The 19895-nt window shown below is 41.7% G+C and overlaps 1 protein-coding gene across 1 annotated transcript; it reads left to right on the forward strand.

Annotated features, from left to right (window-relative positions):
- Positions 1-5022: 5022 nt before the first annotated feature.
- Positions 5023-18596, forward strand: LOC144931280 (GTP-binding protein Rheb-like). The gene is made up of 8 exons (XM_078855090.1): positions 5023-5218; positions 10774-10845; positions 12640-12707; positions 13782-13864; positions 14508-14564; positions 16303-16350; positions 16577-16658; positions 17019-18596. Exons 1-8 carry the CDS (start codon positions 5167-5169, stop codon positions 17109-17111), a joined length of 555 nt encoding a protein of 184 aa, XP_078711216.1. The 5' UTR covers positions 5023-5166; the 3' UTR covers positions 17112-18596.
- Positions 18597-19895: the final 1299 nt, after the last annotated feature.

A 19895-nucleotide genomic window follows, 5' to 3' on the forward strand; every position in this document is an offset into this window, starting at 1 on the left:
GATTAAAATACATCTCGTAAAACGTGGCCTCTTCAGAGCCTAATGCAGTTGCCAAGTATCCAGACAGATTTTCGTCTGAACAAAAGGGGTTGCTTGTAAATTTAAGCAGTGTGTATTTACACAAATGAGCATCGCCTCCATTACAAAAAACCTGCTTACCGGGTGGATGGACCCAAGAGAAAAGTTATTCATGTCAACCTACTAGGATGGTCAACATGTCTGGGTGGGCTGGGCTCAGTTGAAAGCGGTTCCAATAGTCCTCGTGTTGCAATAAATGAGATTATACTTAATCCACGAAAATGGCAATTGAACACGATTTAAAATTGTGGCAGTTGTGAAATATTGTGTTCCGATGTTTTAAATTTTAGGGTTTTCATTTTAGCAAATAAAAAAGACTTCTGACATGCAATCTGTATTTGATTGTCTGCAGACATGACTTACAAGTTATTTGCTGGCACAGTTGGATGATATAATCATTGCTGTCATGCCTTTGTCTGACTCAACAACACATGCATATTTCCTTTAAATAAAAAAAAAGTTTTTCCCTGACGGCATTTCAGATCGTACTACAATTACTACATTCTAGATCCTATGATCATTTTCTGTGGCCCCCAGAAACCAATTGACTTGGACTTTGGCCTGCAAATCCCGTCATGTTCGTCACTTCTAATAACGAGGCAGACAAAACGCCTACGTCTTTGTCTTACCACAAACATGCATTTTTATACAACAGGCACAGCCTTCTGGAGTCGCATATAAAGATGCATTTTCAGCATCATTGGTTTTCATATAAGCCTCCAGAAGTTCCATGGAGTTACATCAGCTACAACAAGACTTCGATAATTTGCAATCAAAGCTTAATACCTTAAAACTGGTCATCATCGATAAATAGACAAATGGAATGTTATTCTCTCGCTGCCCCAAACCTGTATCACCACCACACTGTACAAGCCGACCACTAACGGAACAGCTCTCAAATGAGCCGAGCCCACCCACGATTTCTCTAACAAAGATTCGTTCATGAAGCCATCCATAAATATAAACACAGACACAATTTCAACCGAGAAGACGGGTACAAACTGAGCAATCATTGGAAGGACGTTATCAACCAGTTTAAATCATAACTGGCTATGATGTTCGCATCCTACCATCTTCCGATTTAGTGCTTTATGCCCATTTCACAGGGTTCACACCAACACAGCCACGTCGGGCGCCGACTACCCCTCATTTGCGGCTCTGCGTTTGCCATTAACATGCTAATCTCTCATTAACATGCAAATTTTCACCTGGCAGCCCTTTTATTGGTGGAAAACCAACCACCGTCGGGTTGGCTGCCCACCAATTACATTAACATTGGCTGCTGACATTTGGGCTACGCCCGTTTCAAACCCTTTTAAATAGTTTGCCTTTGGAAGCTAACCCCCCTTTTCCTGAAGACGATCGCTTGTGTTGTGATCGAAACGTCGTAGTTTTTTGTTATTTTCTTTGAACCTATCTATGTGACTTTACCGAAAGACCCAAATAATGAGCCCACCCAAGTTATCAACTTGCTAATTGAGCAAGTTGATAACTTCAATACTGTAAGCGTTATCCTAGATTCGACTCTCTTTAAAAACCCACAATGATCACATGGCCGACTGGATATCAGTGAAAAAGAGCTTCATAGCTCATCAGATTCCTCAAGTATAAATAAAGATTCTGATTTTGAATAAGATAAACAAAAACATTGAATTCCTCGACAGAAACACTGTACAGTATTGCACATCCACTCTGCCTGAGAAGAGCTAAAGCCACCATCCTGCCCATATTTGATTATTGTGACCAAATCTACTGCCTAGTTTCCGAATCTACCCTCGTGCTCTCCATTTTGCCATTGACGCCCCCCTATAGAACTCATTACAATCCCATGAGGGGCCGTCCATAAATTACGTCACGCGATTTTGGCCGATTTTTGATCCCCCCACCTCCCCCCTCTCGTCACACGGCGTCACAAAAAGTCAGACCCCCACCCTCAAATATGACGTCACAAAGCTCTGCCCCCCCCCCTAAAACCGTATTTCCATTTTGAAAATAAAGCATGCTTCAAATCACTTTAAACTATTGTCATTGTAGTGCGTATTTAATGTGGGGCTGCACTCTGATGTTGTGGGAAAAAACATTTATTAAAAAGGAGGCATTGGAAAGCTGAAATTTAGCATGAAATTCACTTGAAAATATTCATTGTCTAACTAAAACTGCAGATGTTCACAACATTATATTGAAATTCTCGTATAATTATCAAATAGTTATAACTATAAAAAATACGTTAAACTTTGTAGTAGAACCAAGCAAAATGGAGAGTACAAATATAACAATCACATATTCATTCCACAGAATGAAAAGCCCTGGTAGAATCATTAGAATAAAAATGTTTCATAACAATCATTCAAAAATGTTACAAAATGTGTGCTCCATTCTCCCATGGAGAAGCAAAATGGTCCTTCATGGAATAAAAAAAACTATAGATTTTTTGCGCGTAAAATACTAAATCGTGCACACGATATACTGAATCGTGAGCGGTTGAAAAAAAAATCATTTCCATAAGGGAACTCCGTAGTTAAATTAAAGATCCTAAATGGTTAAATTCAGTCACTCATAGTTCATAGCAGGACAATGGCGAAAAGAAGCATGACGCCATTTGCTGGGTACAAAGAACTACAATTTCATGGAGGAATAATTAATCAAGGAGAATGCGTTGGCTATTGTACACTTGCCGAATTACGTATGTTTAGTTATTATTCCATAATTATCCCTCCATGCTCAAAAATGGCTGTTTGATATCTTTGTACCCAAAAACTTTTCTCTCTATATTATCATAAATGTTATCGTAACATAATAGTATAAAAATGTAATACTGATATTAAACATTAATATTGAATAAACAAATGTGTGCGATTAAAAATTATGTAGATTGATATGACAGGAATAATAGTACTGTACTTACTTTTTTAAAATTATTATTCGATACTATCAAGCGTTTTTAATATAACGACTGCATTAACATTTTATTTGCACTTCCTCTTCCTGACGAAGTACTGTATTATTCTCTATAAAATTGTGACGTGGTTTGACTTCCGGTTCTTAAGTTTAACAAAATATATTTTCTAAAAATAAAAGGTGACCTTAATAAATTTAAATAATCAAAAAGTTAACAATGAAAATTAATCAAAATTAGTGTTGTTATAACAATTATACTGGTAGGAACGAAGTGAACCAGCCTACAATAGATTATATCGTCCGTCCGTCCGTGTAGCAACATCGCCCCCTACTGCAAACACTTGGCAGGACCCTACAAAAACCTTTAGACTCAGTGACGCTTTCCTGGCTAAACAAGTGTAACATTCTCTTATAATTCCCTGAGATAGCTTTTTAATTAAAAAAACCTTTAGACTCAGTGACGCTTTCCTGGCTAAACAAGTGTAACATTCCCTTATAATTCCCTGAGATAGCTTTTAATTAAAACATTTAAATTAAAAATTAACTCACAGCGCCCTCAAGCCTACAGCTAGGCCTAAAGCCTAGAACTAGGCCTCAAACTCTCCCTTCGTATCGTACCCCCGCGTGTGTGAAAGGGAGTTCATTTTTAACAATGTTACATTCCCTGATGTTTTTAAATAGAAACATTTAAATTTAAAGCTTTTACATAAATAATAAAAACATTTCAATTAAAAATCAACTCACAGCGGCCTAAAGCCTACAGCTAGGCCTAAAGCCTAGAACTAGGCCTCAAACTCTCCCTTCGTATCGTACCCCCGCGTGTGTGAAAGGGAGTTAATGTTTAACAATGTTACATTCCCTGATGTTTTTAAATTGAAACATTTAAATTTAAATCTTTAACATTAATAATTAAAACATTTAAATTAAAAATTAACTCACAGCGGCCTAAAGCCTACAGCTAGGCCTAAAGCCTAGAACTAGGCCTCAAACTCTCCCTTCGTATCGTCCGATTAGGTGTAGCAACATCGCCCCCTACTGCAAACACTTGGCAGGACCCTACAAAAACCTTTAGACTCAGTGAGGCTTTCCTGGCTAAACAAGTGTAATAATACATTATGTTTATATTCTTTGGTTATTCGTTCCTACAAGACCACCCTGCAAGGTCCTGTTATTTAATTAAGTAGAACGTGTTGTTTATATTTTTTTGAAGTTGCGAATTTTGATGTGACGTCACATTTCTCACCCCCCTCCCCTCGTCACACATCGTCACAATTGTTTGACCCCCCTACCCCCCCTAGGTGCGTGACGTCATTTATGTACGGCTCCTGAGCTCAAATCTGAACCCCCTGGATATCCGGAGATACCACCACTGGGCCGTCGTCATCCTAAATGTGCCATTAAACAAATCTGCCAATTACCTAAAGGACCACTTAGTTCATATAACTCCCTCCCGTAGCCTCAGAAGTGCTTCCTTATTCCTGTATAAACAAAATTCCTTTCAGATTGTAAAAACTCTGGAAACATATTTCGGCGCTACTGCTCCAGTCATATATCGTTTGGTTCCCTCCATCCACTCTCCTTTACCTGCCTATTCTACAAAAACGCAGGGCTGAACTTTCACCCGCACCCAACCTTTTTCTGGTGCCTCTTTCTCTCTTTGTTTTTGTTTGATAAGTTGACCCTGCTTTTACTGCTGCGCTCAACGCTGACCCCGCCTTGCATGGCCCCAGGGTCATTGGGGGCGGAGGGAGCCCGCCCATCCCCCCACTTCCCCCCATCTCCCCCATCTCCCCTTCCCCCCCACCCCTCCTTCCCCCCCTTCCCCCCCACCCCTCCTTCCCCCCCACCCCCACTTCCCCCCCACCCCTACTTCCCCCCCCACGGCCCACCCGTCTTCCCCTCCTTTCCCCCACCCATCTTCCCCCCACCCCTTCCCCCCACCCCTTCCCCCCTACCAACCTCCCCCCACCCCTTCCCCTCCCTCCGCGCAAGGGCGTGAGTATGAACTTTACGACAGTTCCGTACACAGAGCGGTGCTGCCGTAAAGCGAGTACGCATGCGCAGTTCGTCGTGGCGGGTGCTCTTGCTCCAGTCGGCGTCACCCGGTGTCCCGTGCCTCCTCCTCGTCGTCCTCGTCCTCACTCCTCCACGTTTCTTCGCGTGTCCGCGACAGCGCAGCCGTGCACCGCGATGCCGCAGCCCAAGTACCGCAAGATCGCCGTGCTCGGCTACCGCTCCGTCGGTAAGAGGACGCGGCGTGGCGGGCGGGCGGGCGGGCGGCCTTGGCCTTGGCCTCGGGGCCCAGCGGTTGCGGCGCCGCCGCTCCGTTTCCCCATGCCTCTCGCTCCCCGAGCAGAGCGAAGCGGCACCTGAGTGCGACTGTGACCTCCCCCCCCCCCCCCCTCTTGCAGGAGGTGTGCGGCACGCACCGTGGCACAGCCGTCGCCTGCTTGTGAGGGGCACTGTCTGTGTCGTTCGGCGTGTCAGCGTGGCGTTGTGAAAATCCCACAGCGCTTTAGCGCGGCGATTGCAAATCCCACAGCGCATGGGCGTGGCGCGTGTCGCCGTGACCCACGGTGGGTTATCGAAGGGCTACGGGGTGTTTTAAAGTTTTTTTAGGCATTACCGGTAACCACATGAAGAAAGCGGGTTACCTGGTTGCACATTCAGTGTAGTAATGTCTACAGAACTCAACGCAACATTTGTTTTGACTTTTTTTTATTAATGGGCTTGCAATTAACAGCGGTTGCCCTTTAGATTATTCATCGCCTGTCTGAACTCAGCAATATGAGATGAGTTTATCAAAGTCGATCAGTAAGTCGCGTGTAGTGGGCTAAACTCTCTGAAGTCGTCTTGGTCAGGGTTAAAGAGGTCGCCAGATGCCCTTTGGAGCTTCAAATCACGGAGGAGGAGACCCCCTTCAGACGTGACGTGAGCAAGCAAATTGGCCAGTTTCAGGTTTACACTTTTAACTTTTAACTGAGAAACGAGGAACCAAAATGTAGCATGCTGTGGCTTAGGCCACCGTGAAGTTTGTGCCGATCGGTGCATTGATAAAATTCTACTTGGATCGAGAACCGGTTCCTGACTTTTAGTGCCGGTAATCATCTGAGAACAGTCACCGGTTTACCGTTTAACAACCCAGCTTAAGGCTTAGGGCAAGGAGCGTGTCTTTATTGCACAGCACTTAAGAGGCACTACCATTGTAAAGCCTACAATGTATCTCGGTACGCTGAGGTATGGAGCATGAAGATATTTCTGGGATACAACACTTGACCATGCTGTGAGGAAATAATACAGCACTGCTATAGCAAATCACACTCGACATTGCGTTACACACTGTGTATATCATAACATATGCGTTATTATCATCTCAACTCGCAAAACCCATCCATCCAGTTCACTATGGAAGTGGAAGCTGCTCGGACGGGGTCGAAATGGTAAAATAACAACACAAAGTGTTTACCGAAAGAAAACGCAGCTGACGCCTATCTGAATGCAGAGTTACACCATCACCCCGCACAGAAATCTGCTCTTATCAAGACGCTCATTCATTGAGCTAAGAAAGTGTCATATGATGACAGTCTGAGAAGTGAAATTCAACATGTTAAAGAAGCGCTGCAAATGAACGGTTACAATGATGCACAAATCAACAGGGCATTGAATGCCAAAACCAAATCAAATAACAAGCAAAGTACGTTGCCTCTGTAACCCCCCCCCCCCCACGTGGCCCAAGAGCGCAGAAGCGTAGTCACCACATCTACGGCTCTATATAAGGAACGAAACGGTTAGACTTCTCCACAAATCTGTCTGTCGCCTGATGAAGCTAGTCGTACTCGGATTGTAAATATTGTGGCTTTGCTATCCAACACACCGGTGTGCTGTACTGGTGACGAATTGGCATGTTCTGTTTACGTGGCAACCCTTACTAGTTGGCTGTGTCGGGTGGTGGCGGGTTTTAACGACACATTTATATATTTACGTGATCTCACCCAAAAAACCTCTTATGGATGATATTGGTCGCGAAAGCCTATGTGTTAAACTATATAACATACGTATAACCTGTATATTTGCTGATGTACCATTTCGCACAACCGCACTGCCATTGTAAATCATACAGAACTTAGATATAATGCAATTTTACGTTGTACAGCCCCTTACAAGTTGTTGTATATCCTACTACACGTACGCATATCACAACACGCTGATATACGGTACTTTGTATACATGGTGTACATTTTAGAAGTACTGTATATATAGCCTGGACAAGTCTGTGTATCGTATGAAAAAATAAGAATAGGTTTTACCCTTTCTGGCAAGAAAATAGGTGTTAAGATGTTCAAACACCAAAATAGTTCGCATTAACCGCACTTGTGGTGAACATGCAAACAAACATGCTTTGTTAATATATGGCATTGTCTTTGAAACTGATTGGCCTACACCAGAGACAGACTTATTTAGGGCCTAGTCTCCCTAGTGTCAGACTAGAGAACGCCAAAAGGCAAACAGTACAATCAGATAATTTATAGTTGGGGGTGAGCAGCTTCAAAATTGGACCTTTTTTGCCAGTATCAAACGTATGAAAAAATAAGAATAGGGTTTTCCCTTTCAGGCAATAAAACAGATGTGTTAAAATGTTCAAACACCAAATAGAAACCTTTTTGCAAGGAATCAAGTTCATACTTTGATACTGGCAAGAAAGGTCCCATTTTGTAGCTGTTCACCCCGAGCTATAAATGCTCTGATCGTGCATTGTCTTTGTGCTGTTTACGTGATCTAACCCAAACACAACCTTTATTATGGATTCTATTGGTTGCGAAAGCCTACGTGTTAAACAAATATCACAGACTGTTGGTGTTTTTATGTTTCGTTTGCACTGTCCGTGATGTACTGTCACGAAGTGTACGATATTCTGAAAAATGCTGCGCAGCACATCGTACATGGATGAAAGAAAAATTCCACTTTTTAAAAGTCTACCTTCAAACCTCCCGGCGCCCATCTCATTTTCATACAGCACTGAAACAAGGGGTGAATGTTTAAAACACTTAAGCACAATGCCTTACACATTCCTGTAACAATGCTCTACTAAAATGGACTGACTTGATGGCACGTCTCTGAAATGTAAAATATATACCACCCATAACTGCAGCATACCCAGTTGGCTAACATTGACACATGCACACGATAGTGCAGGGCACATTACTGACAACGTGCCATGGACAGTGTTCTCCTGTACATGACCCAGTGGAGAGTGACCTCGCCCCCACCGAATCCTCCACTCTCTACTTGCATTCCTTCCCTGCACGTCTCCTCCGGTCCAGCAATGAAACCCTTCTCTTCCATACCCCGAGCATTGAGTCAATGGAAGTCGCTCCTCCTGTGCGGCTGCACTTGCTGTATGGGACGCCACCTCTCGAGCTATAATAAAACTAAAGGGGACATGACAGAATGTCTGCAGACCAGGCAGATATCGTGTTCAGTTCACGACACCCGGAGTCGTATTTCGCAGGTATGTGTGTGCAAAGCTAAGAGGGACTTGAATCTACGAGAGCTCTGATAACTCTTTAAACCGTCTTTACTACTCTCTGACTATCTTTACATCTCTCTGTAAGATTTATTTCTCAATACATCTTTTTTTACTTTTGGGGTTTTAGAAGGGGTTTTTGTTGACAGTTACCAGCCGCTGATGGTCATCATATTGGACTTTTGAGTTATCCCTTGTGAGACAGCAGCCGTGAAACATACCTTCCCCGTCAGGCTGTGAAGATCTATATTTTTCACAGGTGAGTAATTACAATATGCTGCTGAAACGACAAACATCGCCTTCTTTAATTGCTCATGGCCAGCACAACTGAAGCAAGTTTCCCACTCCAAGAAAAATCTTTATAGAATGACGATAAATGGTCAGAAGTTTTACAGGATAGTCGAACGACTTCAATAATAACAGCCAATTGAAGTGGTTAAGATTACAGAAATGTGAAAACCAGCTAAGGTGTGGTTGTGGCATCTCTAACGGCCCAGTACCTGTTAAGGGAGCAATTGCAATTTCCAGAATTTGATACCTGACCCTCATACTCACCTGACAATCACTATACCCTCACCAGATACTCACCTGAAACGAGACCCTCATCAGACACTAACAATAACACGAGACCCTTCCATTTGTCACACTCACCAGACACCAGCAGGTACCTGACGACTACCAGACATTGAACACTTACCACTTATCACACACCAGATGTTCACCACTCGACACTACTCACAATACATAACTCACCTGACACCACTCATCATAGTCTCATCTGACACTTGACACTTACACGCAACTACCACTCCACCTACTTGACACCACTCACTAATCTCACGAACCACACACGCTCACCACACTCAACTAAAACCAGAGGTGCATTGCTCAGACACTCACTCGCCTTAACTCAGTCTGATTAAAATCCCAACAAAGTTATGGTCGGTAAACGGGCATACTTCCAGAATGACATACAAATTAAACTGCTTATGAAGCAGTTTCATTTTTATAAGGGACGTATGGAATAGCATTTGACCCATGCATGACCTGTGACTTAGGCCAGAACAACTGTCCCCACCACTTGCAGCAATGAGCGATTCCGTCACCTGCTGATTAAGTGCATTTTTGCATGTCGCAGACACTACCTATACAGCACTGCAGTGCCAGTGCTGTGAACAGTAATGGATTTGTGGAGAGTATCTGGCGAGTGTAAGTGGTAAATGTAAGTGTGTGATTTGCAGAGTGGTGAATGTGTAGTGTCGGACGAAGATGACGTCACCCCCTCCGTAAGATGGGTCATCCTATAGACGTGTCAGTGGGTATGTCTGTCATATGATTGACTCGTGTAATTTTCATTGTACAGGGTACTGTGAGAACTTGGTTGACTGAAAATTTGTTTTACCTGTGATTTCTTAGCTAGACCGAATGTGCCCCCTACTGGACTTAGCACGCTATTACACCTTGCCAGTGCTTAAACACATTCCTGCGGAGGCAGCTGGTTGGAACGTTGGGTTGCTCGGTCAATGGCCAGGGTCAACGGCGGCGTGGTGTATTCCGCAAATATGCCCGACTGTGAGGGCGGGCACAAGCCGGCGTGAGTAGGTTAAACGTTGAGTTTTATAAGGGCACCACGGGGTGACCAGCCCCTCCAGCCCCTCCTCACCCTCCCCTCCCCACCCTCCCCACCCTCCCCACCCAGCCCCTCCCTCCCCACGCAGCTCCTCACCCTCCCCTCTCCACCCAGCCACACCCCTCCCATTTTTGGATGCACGACGGACGGACGGACACAATAATCCCCTGTGGGCTGGTGTAACCAGGAGGTTCCTACCAGTAAGAGTACAATACAGTACTGTACAACAGCCAATTTGCATTACGAACCCTTGATTTGTTAGTCATAAGTGAGTACTGTGTTGATTGTTTGGTTCCAGGATTATCAGGTGAGTATTTGGAGAGGGTCAGAGCCTTTGCAGTTATGGGGAATGTCCGGCATACTGCTGTTATATTCCACGAATACATTATGTGCTGTAGAGAACAGTTTGACCGGACACACAAAGCACATTCTTGAAACGGTTACATTCTTAAAATATGTATTCTGCAAAAACAATAATGCTTTGCTACTTCTCATGTTGTTTTGAAAACGTGTCCCTTCAGATGGTTGACCCACAGCTTCCCACTATTCATCAACATGCTTTTCACGTTTGCGGTAATTCTCACTGTGTTTTTGCTTTTTTATTTGTTTTTCTCATGATATTTGAACTCTGCTTGTCCTACAGGAAAGTCATCTCTCACCATCCAGTTTGTCGAGGGTCAGTTTGTGGACTCCTATGACCCCACCATTGAAAACAGTAAGTATGTTAATACACTGCAAATAACAAACCTCTTTGTGATTTTTATGTGTAAAGTGTGTCAATGATCATTGCTTAGTAGATTACTGAAGGAGTCTTCATTTTATATAGTGACCATTCTGGACTCATTCTCACCTAAAGAATAAAGAAAACTATGGTGCCCCCTGACTTTTCATTTTTGCCATAGAGAAAAAGAAATCTACATGTAATCACAACATACCATCCACTGAAATGGACTCGCTGTTTGCCAGAGGTGGCAACCGGGTACCCGATACCCATACCCTACCCGATTGGTTTGAGTCCAGAATGGTTCCGTACTCGGCCGGGTACGGGTACCCGTTTGCGACCCTGGTGCGGCCGGGTACGGGTAAGGAATCAGAACCTGTTTGCGACCTCTGCTGTTTGCACATCGTGATGCTGCCTATATGGCACTAGAGTGCAACGTATGCTACAGACTAGTAGATTAGTAGTGCACACCTGGTGAGTGTGAGCGGTAGGTTCATGTGAGTGGTGACTTTCAGGCGAGTTTGTCTTGTGAAGATGAATGGTTAGTGGTGAGTGTCAGGCAAGTCTGATTTGGGTCAGGTGAGTGGCAAATGTACGATGTTTGGTTCAAAGTTCATTTATTAGGTATAGCCCTGTGAGCCATTCGGCTCTTGAATCGGGTGCAACCGCAACAAACAAAAAACAAAAACGTGAACAAGAAAACATCTTAAAGTGACTATGTGCAAACAGAAAATCCAAGAAAAGACAGCTAAATATTGCAGAAAAAATCACCGTACACCAACCCTGTGCAAATATCCCAGTGGGATGCAAGTCAAACAACAACAACCACAAAACAACTTAGATTAAGGCCATCAGTCTAACTCTGTACTACAACAAACAAACATGGCCAAACCAAAAAACTTTTCGAAAATCACCAAAATAAAGCCATAAAAGCAATGAAACAGTGGTCATAGGAACATACAGAGGTGAGCGCCTTGGGAGTGGTGTGACGTGAGTTGTCAGGTGCGGGGTTAATGTTGGGTGATTGTTGAGTGTAAGTGTAATGTGAGTGGCAATTGTGGTGATTGTTTTGTGTAAAAATGGTCGATGAAGGCTTCTCCTCTTACCCAACTCCATTTTCCACCTCAGCTCATCCTGTTTTCATAACTTCAACGTAGTAAAGGTTGGCTTCCCCATTGGCGGTCCGAAATAAATAAACGGTCTTGTTGTTTGTGTTCTTATTTTGCTTAGCAAAAGCAAAATTGGCAAATACAATAATAGTTTAATTGCCCAAAGCTCTGGTTTATTCCATATGTTTGATAATGTAATTATGAAAAGTAGTAAATCAATACTTTGTGGTTCTTTTGGTAAAGTCACGTAGGTAGAAAAATAAAATAAAACAAAAAATAATAATATAGTAAATCAAGTTAAAATAATGCTACTCTTTTACCAGTGTTGAATGAGCAGTCCAATCTTAAGGAATACACTTTTATTTAATTTGTATGTTTGCTAAAGAATGGCAATTCTCCCGTCAAAGTACACGAATATTTTATAAACACACAGCACCAACTTGAAAAAGTTATTTTCTATTGTAGCCCCAATTCTACTTTTACTGTAAATCACATTCGACAAGGGAGTTTGTACAATTTAACAACCAATTTAACAGGGGGGCTTGACCATACTTAACAGAACATTTTAGATGCTCTTATTTCATCTCGCCCACAGATCACCCGGAATGTGGTGTTGCTACACTGCCTACAGGCTTTATTAAATTTGTTTTTGTTTAGAAATCTCCCTCTTTCTTTACAGCATTCACGAAGAATCTCACTGTGAATGGACAGGAGTTTAACCTCAAACTGGTGGACACAGCTGGTCAGGTGAGAATGTAGTATCAGTTTCATTAGCCCATTTGTTGTATTCATAACTTTTAATCAAATGTTATATTATAATTATATTGCAGTTGGCGACTGGATGTAGAAGTGTGACAAGACCATATCGGATCTGGTGTGGCTCTATTATATACAGCAGGCCAGCCATCTCATAAGTGTGTAGTGACATCGCGGATGTCACTGTGTAGTGCCGGCCCTAGAGAGGTACAGCGTGCGATGTACAGACATTGCGGACACCACTAGGATGTGGGTGCAGTACCGGCCCTAGAGAGGCTCGGTGAGCGCTTACTGACAGTGCTGGATAGCACCACGCTCTGCGTGTAGTACTGACCCCTACAGGATAGGGTGTGTGAGTGCCAGGCACGGGAATGGGGTTATTTTCGGCCGTGGCACTCTGGTTGACCCCAGAGGACACGTGACCGTTTAAGTCTACACAGGGCCCCCAAGTGGGGGCAGGGGTGGTCACGTGTCGGGGTCGAGATCCTGCTCGAGGATTCTAGATGGTGGTCGTGGCTAAGGTTGGGGCCAGCCACGTAACAGAGGATATTAGCCGGGTCCCCGAGAGGGACCGGCTGCTGTTGTTCATCCAGAAGAATCTACGTTCTACGTCCACCTGAAGACGGAGGCTTGTGTTGCTTCTGAAACGTCGCTATTTTAATTTTATTTTAATTTTTACTTTTATTAATTTAAATTTTTTACCTACGTGACTTTACCGAAAAAACCTAAGAATATGAATCCTTGCAGTCACGAAAGCTTCAAATCTAGAATTATTGCGTGTTATTTTTTATGCTGTTCAATTTAAACATGTGTGGTGTCCATCTTGCAAATTACCAAGAGATCAATGGGGTTGTCGAAAAATTTACATTAGCTATCAACTCCCCTGTGCATTATTCTTACTCCTTACCAGTTTGTAACATATTCGTTCAAAATAGGGTTGGTTTTTTGGAATTGGTCATTTACAATTTCTACATATGTGGCCCGAGATGATATCTACATTGATGCTACTGCTCTGTTTTTCACCATGTTATTTGTTCTGCCTTTAATGTGAAAATTTCCAACCAGGATGAGTACTCCATGTTCCCTCAAACCTACTCCATGGACATTCACGGCTACGTGCTGGTCTACTCTGTGACGTCCATCAAGAGGTGAGGAGGCCGCACACGATCCTCACGCACTCATTACACACAAAATGCTTGCCACGAATGAACCACAATACCTTACTGATCTCGCCAAGGAGCATAAACCATCGCGCAAATTCCGGTCACCCTCACAGCAGTGGCTTTTGGCACTGCGCGCGAGCAGATGCGCTTCTACAACCGTCTGGAACGCTCTTCCGATATTAAGAAGCCACTGGAGCTATGCACTTTTAAATTTAGATTGAAAACTAATTTCTTTAACTTCTTTTTGTGCTTAGTTTTTTGTCCTTCCCCACACCTATGATTAGCATGGTTGATTACGTACGGTGCAAAATAACTTCAAATACATACACATTGACATGTGTGGTCCACTTACACTGTAAGGGCAATGGCCACCAGTCTTTGGATTAAATTTATGTACGTGTTATCTTTTGTTCTTGCAAACATATTGCTTTCCACCTCATGTAAACCTGCATGATCTTTGCACTGGAAGAATCATATAATAATTAGATTTATTACAATGTATTGCATATTAATAGTGGAATGTTATTCCTAATACTGCTCAGAGCCAGCGGGACATGGAAAACATCTTCGGTGAGATATGCGATTATGTTTGCAGTGGTGGTTGCATGCTGTCCCTTTGTTATTGTAGTTTTGAGGTGGTGAGAGTGATCCATGACAAGCTGCTGGATATGGTTGGGAAAGTGCAGTGAGTACAAATCTTTTTTACTGTTATAACTGTTTGTTTACAGAGTATTTCTCACTTTTACTAAACACATTATGAGTGGAGACATATGCGCGAAGAGTGTGGTGTAGAACAAGAGAATTACAATTGAACGGAGATGCTTTGCACATTGCAGTGACAACAGACGAGTTATATGCTGTATAACACAATTTCAAAAGAAAAAAGCACTCTAAAGTTATTCATGTCTTCAGATGGGCAGACTTATATACTACTTTACATTATAACTCGAAGCGCATAGGGCATCTTTTAAAAAGTTGAGTGCACATGGCTGCAAAAATCCCAATTGAGTTATTTGCAGGTAATTTTTGGAATTTGGAAAATTTGGACCATATTGTCGAAACACATTGGCCAACTCCTGTAGATGACATAGGATCTTTTACATCCACTGTGAAGCAGACAGTGCGCATATTTTATGGCTAATACACCCGAATTATTAATCAGAGCGTCTGCTGAATACACACCCTGAACCTCCGCAACAAGCGATGAATGTATTACGCTAGGCCATGTCATGTGAAGCAGCAGGGATATACGCCCAGGATGCATTCCTGAAAACCAGAATGTAAATTTTAAGTACTTAAATCGAAGCAAAGAGATTGTTTAGGTACTATACCAAGTTACAATCCACCATCCAGAGGATACTCAGTAACCCATTGCACATCTATAGTCTACAACCATCGGTGTGAAAAATAAATGTGTATTATTCATATATTAAGATAATATTATACTATATGTATCATTTGTTGTGTTTATCATATAACATAGATTACGATAGTCAGGAACATAACGTTTCGGCGCCATCGGGCACATGCACGTCGCCGTGTTGACTAAAAAATGCTGGTCTTAACGGTAAATCTTTGTAAATCTCGAGTAGGGTATGGCGAGGTACCACAGTACGTAAATCGGGTATCAATAACACTGGTCAACACACTTTTTCTGGCATAAGGTATTCCAAATCTGGCATCAGTTTTTGTCTATCACATCAGGTTTTTGAGATATCAAATATTGCATTTTCAATAAAAACTGCAGAAGAAAAATATTAAATAAATGTGGATATCTACATAAAATGATATTATAAACACACTATCCTAAAAATACAGCACCATATTTTAACACTAAGGCAGTCACTGACTCGCAACAACTTGCAATCATAAGTGACAGAGTTAATTTCGGGTAAAATCAATGAAAATGGGGTATGCCGATAGCATAAAATGAGATGTGATAGAGCAGATCTGAGATCAGATTTGGAATCAGCACCCTGAAATTAGTCTAAAACAGCTGCAAAAGTCCAGGCCAGAAATTTTTTTTTTTGTTGACCAGTGTAAGTTGCAAACCTGAAAAGAGATGCAACTACTTACTGATACAGCTAAGTTGGTCAAATCTGTGCCAAATAAAAGCATCCTCATGAAATGTTTCTCTCCCTGAAATAAACTAGCAAATGTGGTGAAAAACATTGAAAAACTATATTTAAACGTTAAGTGTAAGTTGTGGCATATTAAATGTTTATTCGCAGAGGGTTTAATAATTGTGTGGGTTTTTGTGAATTAAGCTCCTCACTACATGTGATTGCTGTGTTCTTAATTAGATCTGGTCTGGTTTCCTCCTAAACTGGTATTAGTAGCGTTTGGATTAGTGGATGTAACTGTGTGCACACACTTGCATCATAATTGTGGCTAATTTAGGCCTGTGATGTTTATTGCAATAGTGTGCCCCTGGTGTTGGTGGGGAATAAGAAAGACCTGCACATGGAGAGGCAAGTTACACACACTACCATCGGTATGCATGGGACACGAATTCTGTTCTCATCGAAGTCTCGATTGATCCCTATTTTATTCTAGATTTGAAGCTTTCATGACTGCAAGGATTCATACTCTTAGGTTTTTTCGGTAAAGTCACTTTACTGAAAAAACCTAAGAGTATGAATCCTTTTTTTATGTTCCCCTCGTCACATTCATGCATTTTTTCTTTATTCTAAACAGAGTGATCAGTTGTGAGGAAGGCAAAACTCTGGCGACCTCATGGAATGCAGCTTTTATGGAGTCCACTGCTAAAGAGCATCAGGTTAGTGGTGGAACCCATCGTCCTTTTACATTTTCCCGAGTGTTTAGCCCTTGCAATCCCATTATGATTTGTAAGCCCTGACTTTTTTCAGCAGTAAGAGAAAACTAAATAGAAAAACTAAATATTTTAATGTTTCTTCTGAATAACCATTTGTATCTGAAAATAAAAATGATGAAATTCGAACATGGGCAGAATTTGTTTTAAAAACAATTGAGAGTCGACATGCTTTAACCAATAATAATTTCACGTGACATTGGCCATGGGCAATGGATGGCTTTGCCATTTGCGTGGGGGGGGAGATGATGATAATTGATTGCGATGTTTAAGCAAGTTATGATTTGTTCACTTGTACTCGTGCAGACGGTGGTAGAGGTGTTTAAGTGGATGATCCAGGAGATTGAGCGGGCGGATGGCAGTGCTCACCCAGAAAAGACCTCCTGCTTCCTCATGTGATGAACTACTGCACCTGTCCCTCCTGCCAATTAGTTACAATGCTTTGGCTAATTGTATGTTATGTTTATTCAGTTGATCTTTGCTTTGTGCCCACATTAGAGAAGTTTGCATTGAGCAGTTGTCTTGAATTATGGGTGTGTGCTGTGTGACTCTCAGGTGCAGTTCTCTACTCTAGAATTATATCTAGTAATGCTAACGTTGTGCCTTTGAAATTGCTAAACGAGATCCACCCCTTTTTTCAGTGGTACATCCCAAAGGGTCTGCGTACTCTTCGTTGGGCCCCTTGCATGCTGTGCACTCATCACCATGGCCAGTGAAAATCTGCAGAAACATATAGCCTCATTTCAGATTTCCTAAAGCTTTTGGAGTAATTTTTGAATTTAAGCAATAAATAACTATGCGTGTGCGGTTTACATAAAATGTACAAAGGTGCTCTTTCTTATAGCAAATAATGAATGTTTCGTGAAGAAAATATAACATTTTCCAGGATTCCTATAGCCCTGCTGGTCACACAGACGTTTCCCACTGATTGCTTGTCTGTTTCACCTTTAGGTGAATAGTACTGTTTGCCTTATTTGAAAACTGTCTTTTCAAGAAGCATTTTGACCTGTTGGTTTCATATTGTGTCACAATTGAGTTTGGGTACTGCTAAGAAATAAATTATTCGCCCTTCATTGTAGACAATGACATGCATTGTGTTGCTCTGCCGAGATTCATTTAACTAATCTTATTAACTACATCATAATCCCCTTCTTTACCAGACATTTGTGTAGCGTGTAAAGTTGTACATGACTTCCGTCCAGTGAGAATACTGCTCGGATGGTAGTGCAGGTTTCGTCTTGTGATAAGATTTGACTTCAGAAATTATGGTGTGATGAAAATGCCTTAACATGTTGGTTTTGAAAAAGGCGTGATGCATTGCAGCTCTTGCTTATGCTTGCTTTAGTTGATGGACATGCAGAGCAATCGAGCACGAGAGTGTTGGGCATCTTTTGTTTTAAACATGGTTCTAACATTACTTTCTGAACATGCGCTTCGTGAGATGTGATGCTGCACATTTGAATTCTGATGTATGATCAGTGTATGCAAAGCTTTGTGCTTTGGTTATGGAATTTATGGAGATAAACCATCATGCACCTCTACATCGGCATGAACACAGACGTTGAAAAAATATATTTTTAGACGTTTATAATGAATATACATGTGTATTGTGTATAATTCCAATATATCCTGAAAATAATATGTGTGTGTTCACATGTATACTTATAGTATATTCATTTAGTACATAGGCCCAAACACATTTTTAATCATATGCAGGTTAGCTAGTGGCAAGCCTGGGGACAGCATTTTTACATCACTTTTTCGAAATGTCTATACCTTTTTCAGATGTATTTAAAAAGAGGGAAATTAACATTAATTATACAATAAAACAACATACTGTATGGTTAACAATTTATTGTAAATAAATGTTATCATATTTCTGCATTCCGTTGTATTTATTTTTTACAATCGGTGGGCTGGGATCATTGCTTAATAAGTATTCTGTACACTATATCATTGGCACTGCATAAAATGAATAGGTTTATATGATGGTGATAAAGCGTTTTGTATTTCCATTGTCCATGGCACCTCGAGCTTGCGAGCTGTGACTATAGCATTGTCGCAGTGCTTGAGGCCCATTGCTTTGTTTCTGAATGGAGAACAGCACCGATCTAGCTGGTGGAGTTATAAGGAGCCTGATGACGAGTCTTTAGACCTCACTTTTAGAAGCATCATCTTTGAGATATTTGTCCAATTATCCAATACTTTTCATAGGAGGAAACCAGATACAAGTGCAACTGTTTTTAACCCTGCTAATGTAGGGGGGCAATATGACAGATGAAGCAAATGCAAAAAAATATATTACTGGTAGGAACGAAGTGGACCAGCCTACAATAGATTATATCGTCCGACCGTCCGTCCGACCGTGTAGCAACATCGCCCCCTACTGCAAACACTTGGCATGACCCTACAAAAACCTTTAGACTCAGTGACGCTTTCCTGGCTAAACAAGTGTAACATTTCCTTATAATTCCCTCAGATAGCTTTTAATTAAAACATTTAAATTAATGAGGCTTTCCGGGCTAAACAAGTGTAACATTCCCTTATAATTCCCTGAGATAGCTTTTAATTAAAACTTTTAAATTCAAATTTTACTCACAGCGCCCTAAAGCCTACAGCTAGGCCTAAAGCCTCGAACTACGCCTATCACTCTCCCTTCGTATCGTACCCCCGCGTGTGTGCAAGGGAGTTAATGTTTAACAATGTTACATTCCCTGATGCTTTTAAATAGAAACATTTAAATTTAAAGCTTTTACATAAATAACATTTAATTTTAAAATTAACTCACGGCGGCCTAAAGCCTACAGCTAGGCCTAAAGCCTAGAACTAGGCCTCAACCTCTCCCTTTGTATCGTACCCCCGCGTGTGTGAAAGGGAGTTAATGTTTTACAATGTTACATTCCCTGATGCTTTTAAATAGAAACATTTAAATTTAAAGCTTTTCTATAAATAATAACATTTAATTTTAAAATTAACTCACGGCGGCCTAAAGCCTACAGCTAGGCCTAAAGCCTAGAACTAGGCCTCAACATCTCTCTTCGTATCGTACCCCCGCGTGTGTGAAAGGGAGTTAATGTTTTACAATGTTACATTCCCTGATGTTTTTAAATACAAACATTTACATTTAAAGCTTTTACATAAATAATGAAAACATTTAAATTACAAATTAACTCACAGCGGTCT

The sequence above is a fragment of the Lampetra fluviatilis genome, chromosome 1 (genome assembly GCF_964198595.1).
Source record: "Lampetra fluviatilis chromosome 1, kcLamFluv1.1, whole genome shotgun sequence".
In the NCBI taxonomy this organism is placed as follows: domain Eukaryota; kingdom Metazoa; phylum Chordata; class Hyperoartia; order Petromyzontiformes; family Petromyzontidae; genus Lampetra; species Lampetra fluviatilis.

What these genes read in the sequence shown, in the direction of transcription:
- LOC144931280 (XM_078855090.1), top strand. Translation starts at nt 5,167, where the DNA reads ATGCCGCAGCCCAAGTACCGCAAGATCGCCGTGCTCGGCTACCGCTCC. An exon ending in TGGTGGACACAGCTGGTCAG is followed by an intron (nt 12,708 to 13,781) that starts GTGAGAATGTAG and finishes ATTTCCAACCAG; the next exon opens with GATGAGTACTCCATGTTCCC. An exon ending in CCACTGCTAAAGAGCATCAG is followed by an intron (nt 16,659 to 17,018) that starts GTTAGTGGTGGA and finishes GTACTCGTGCAG; the next exon opens with ACGGTGGTAGAGGTGTTTAA.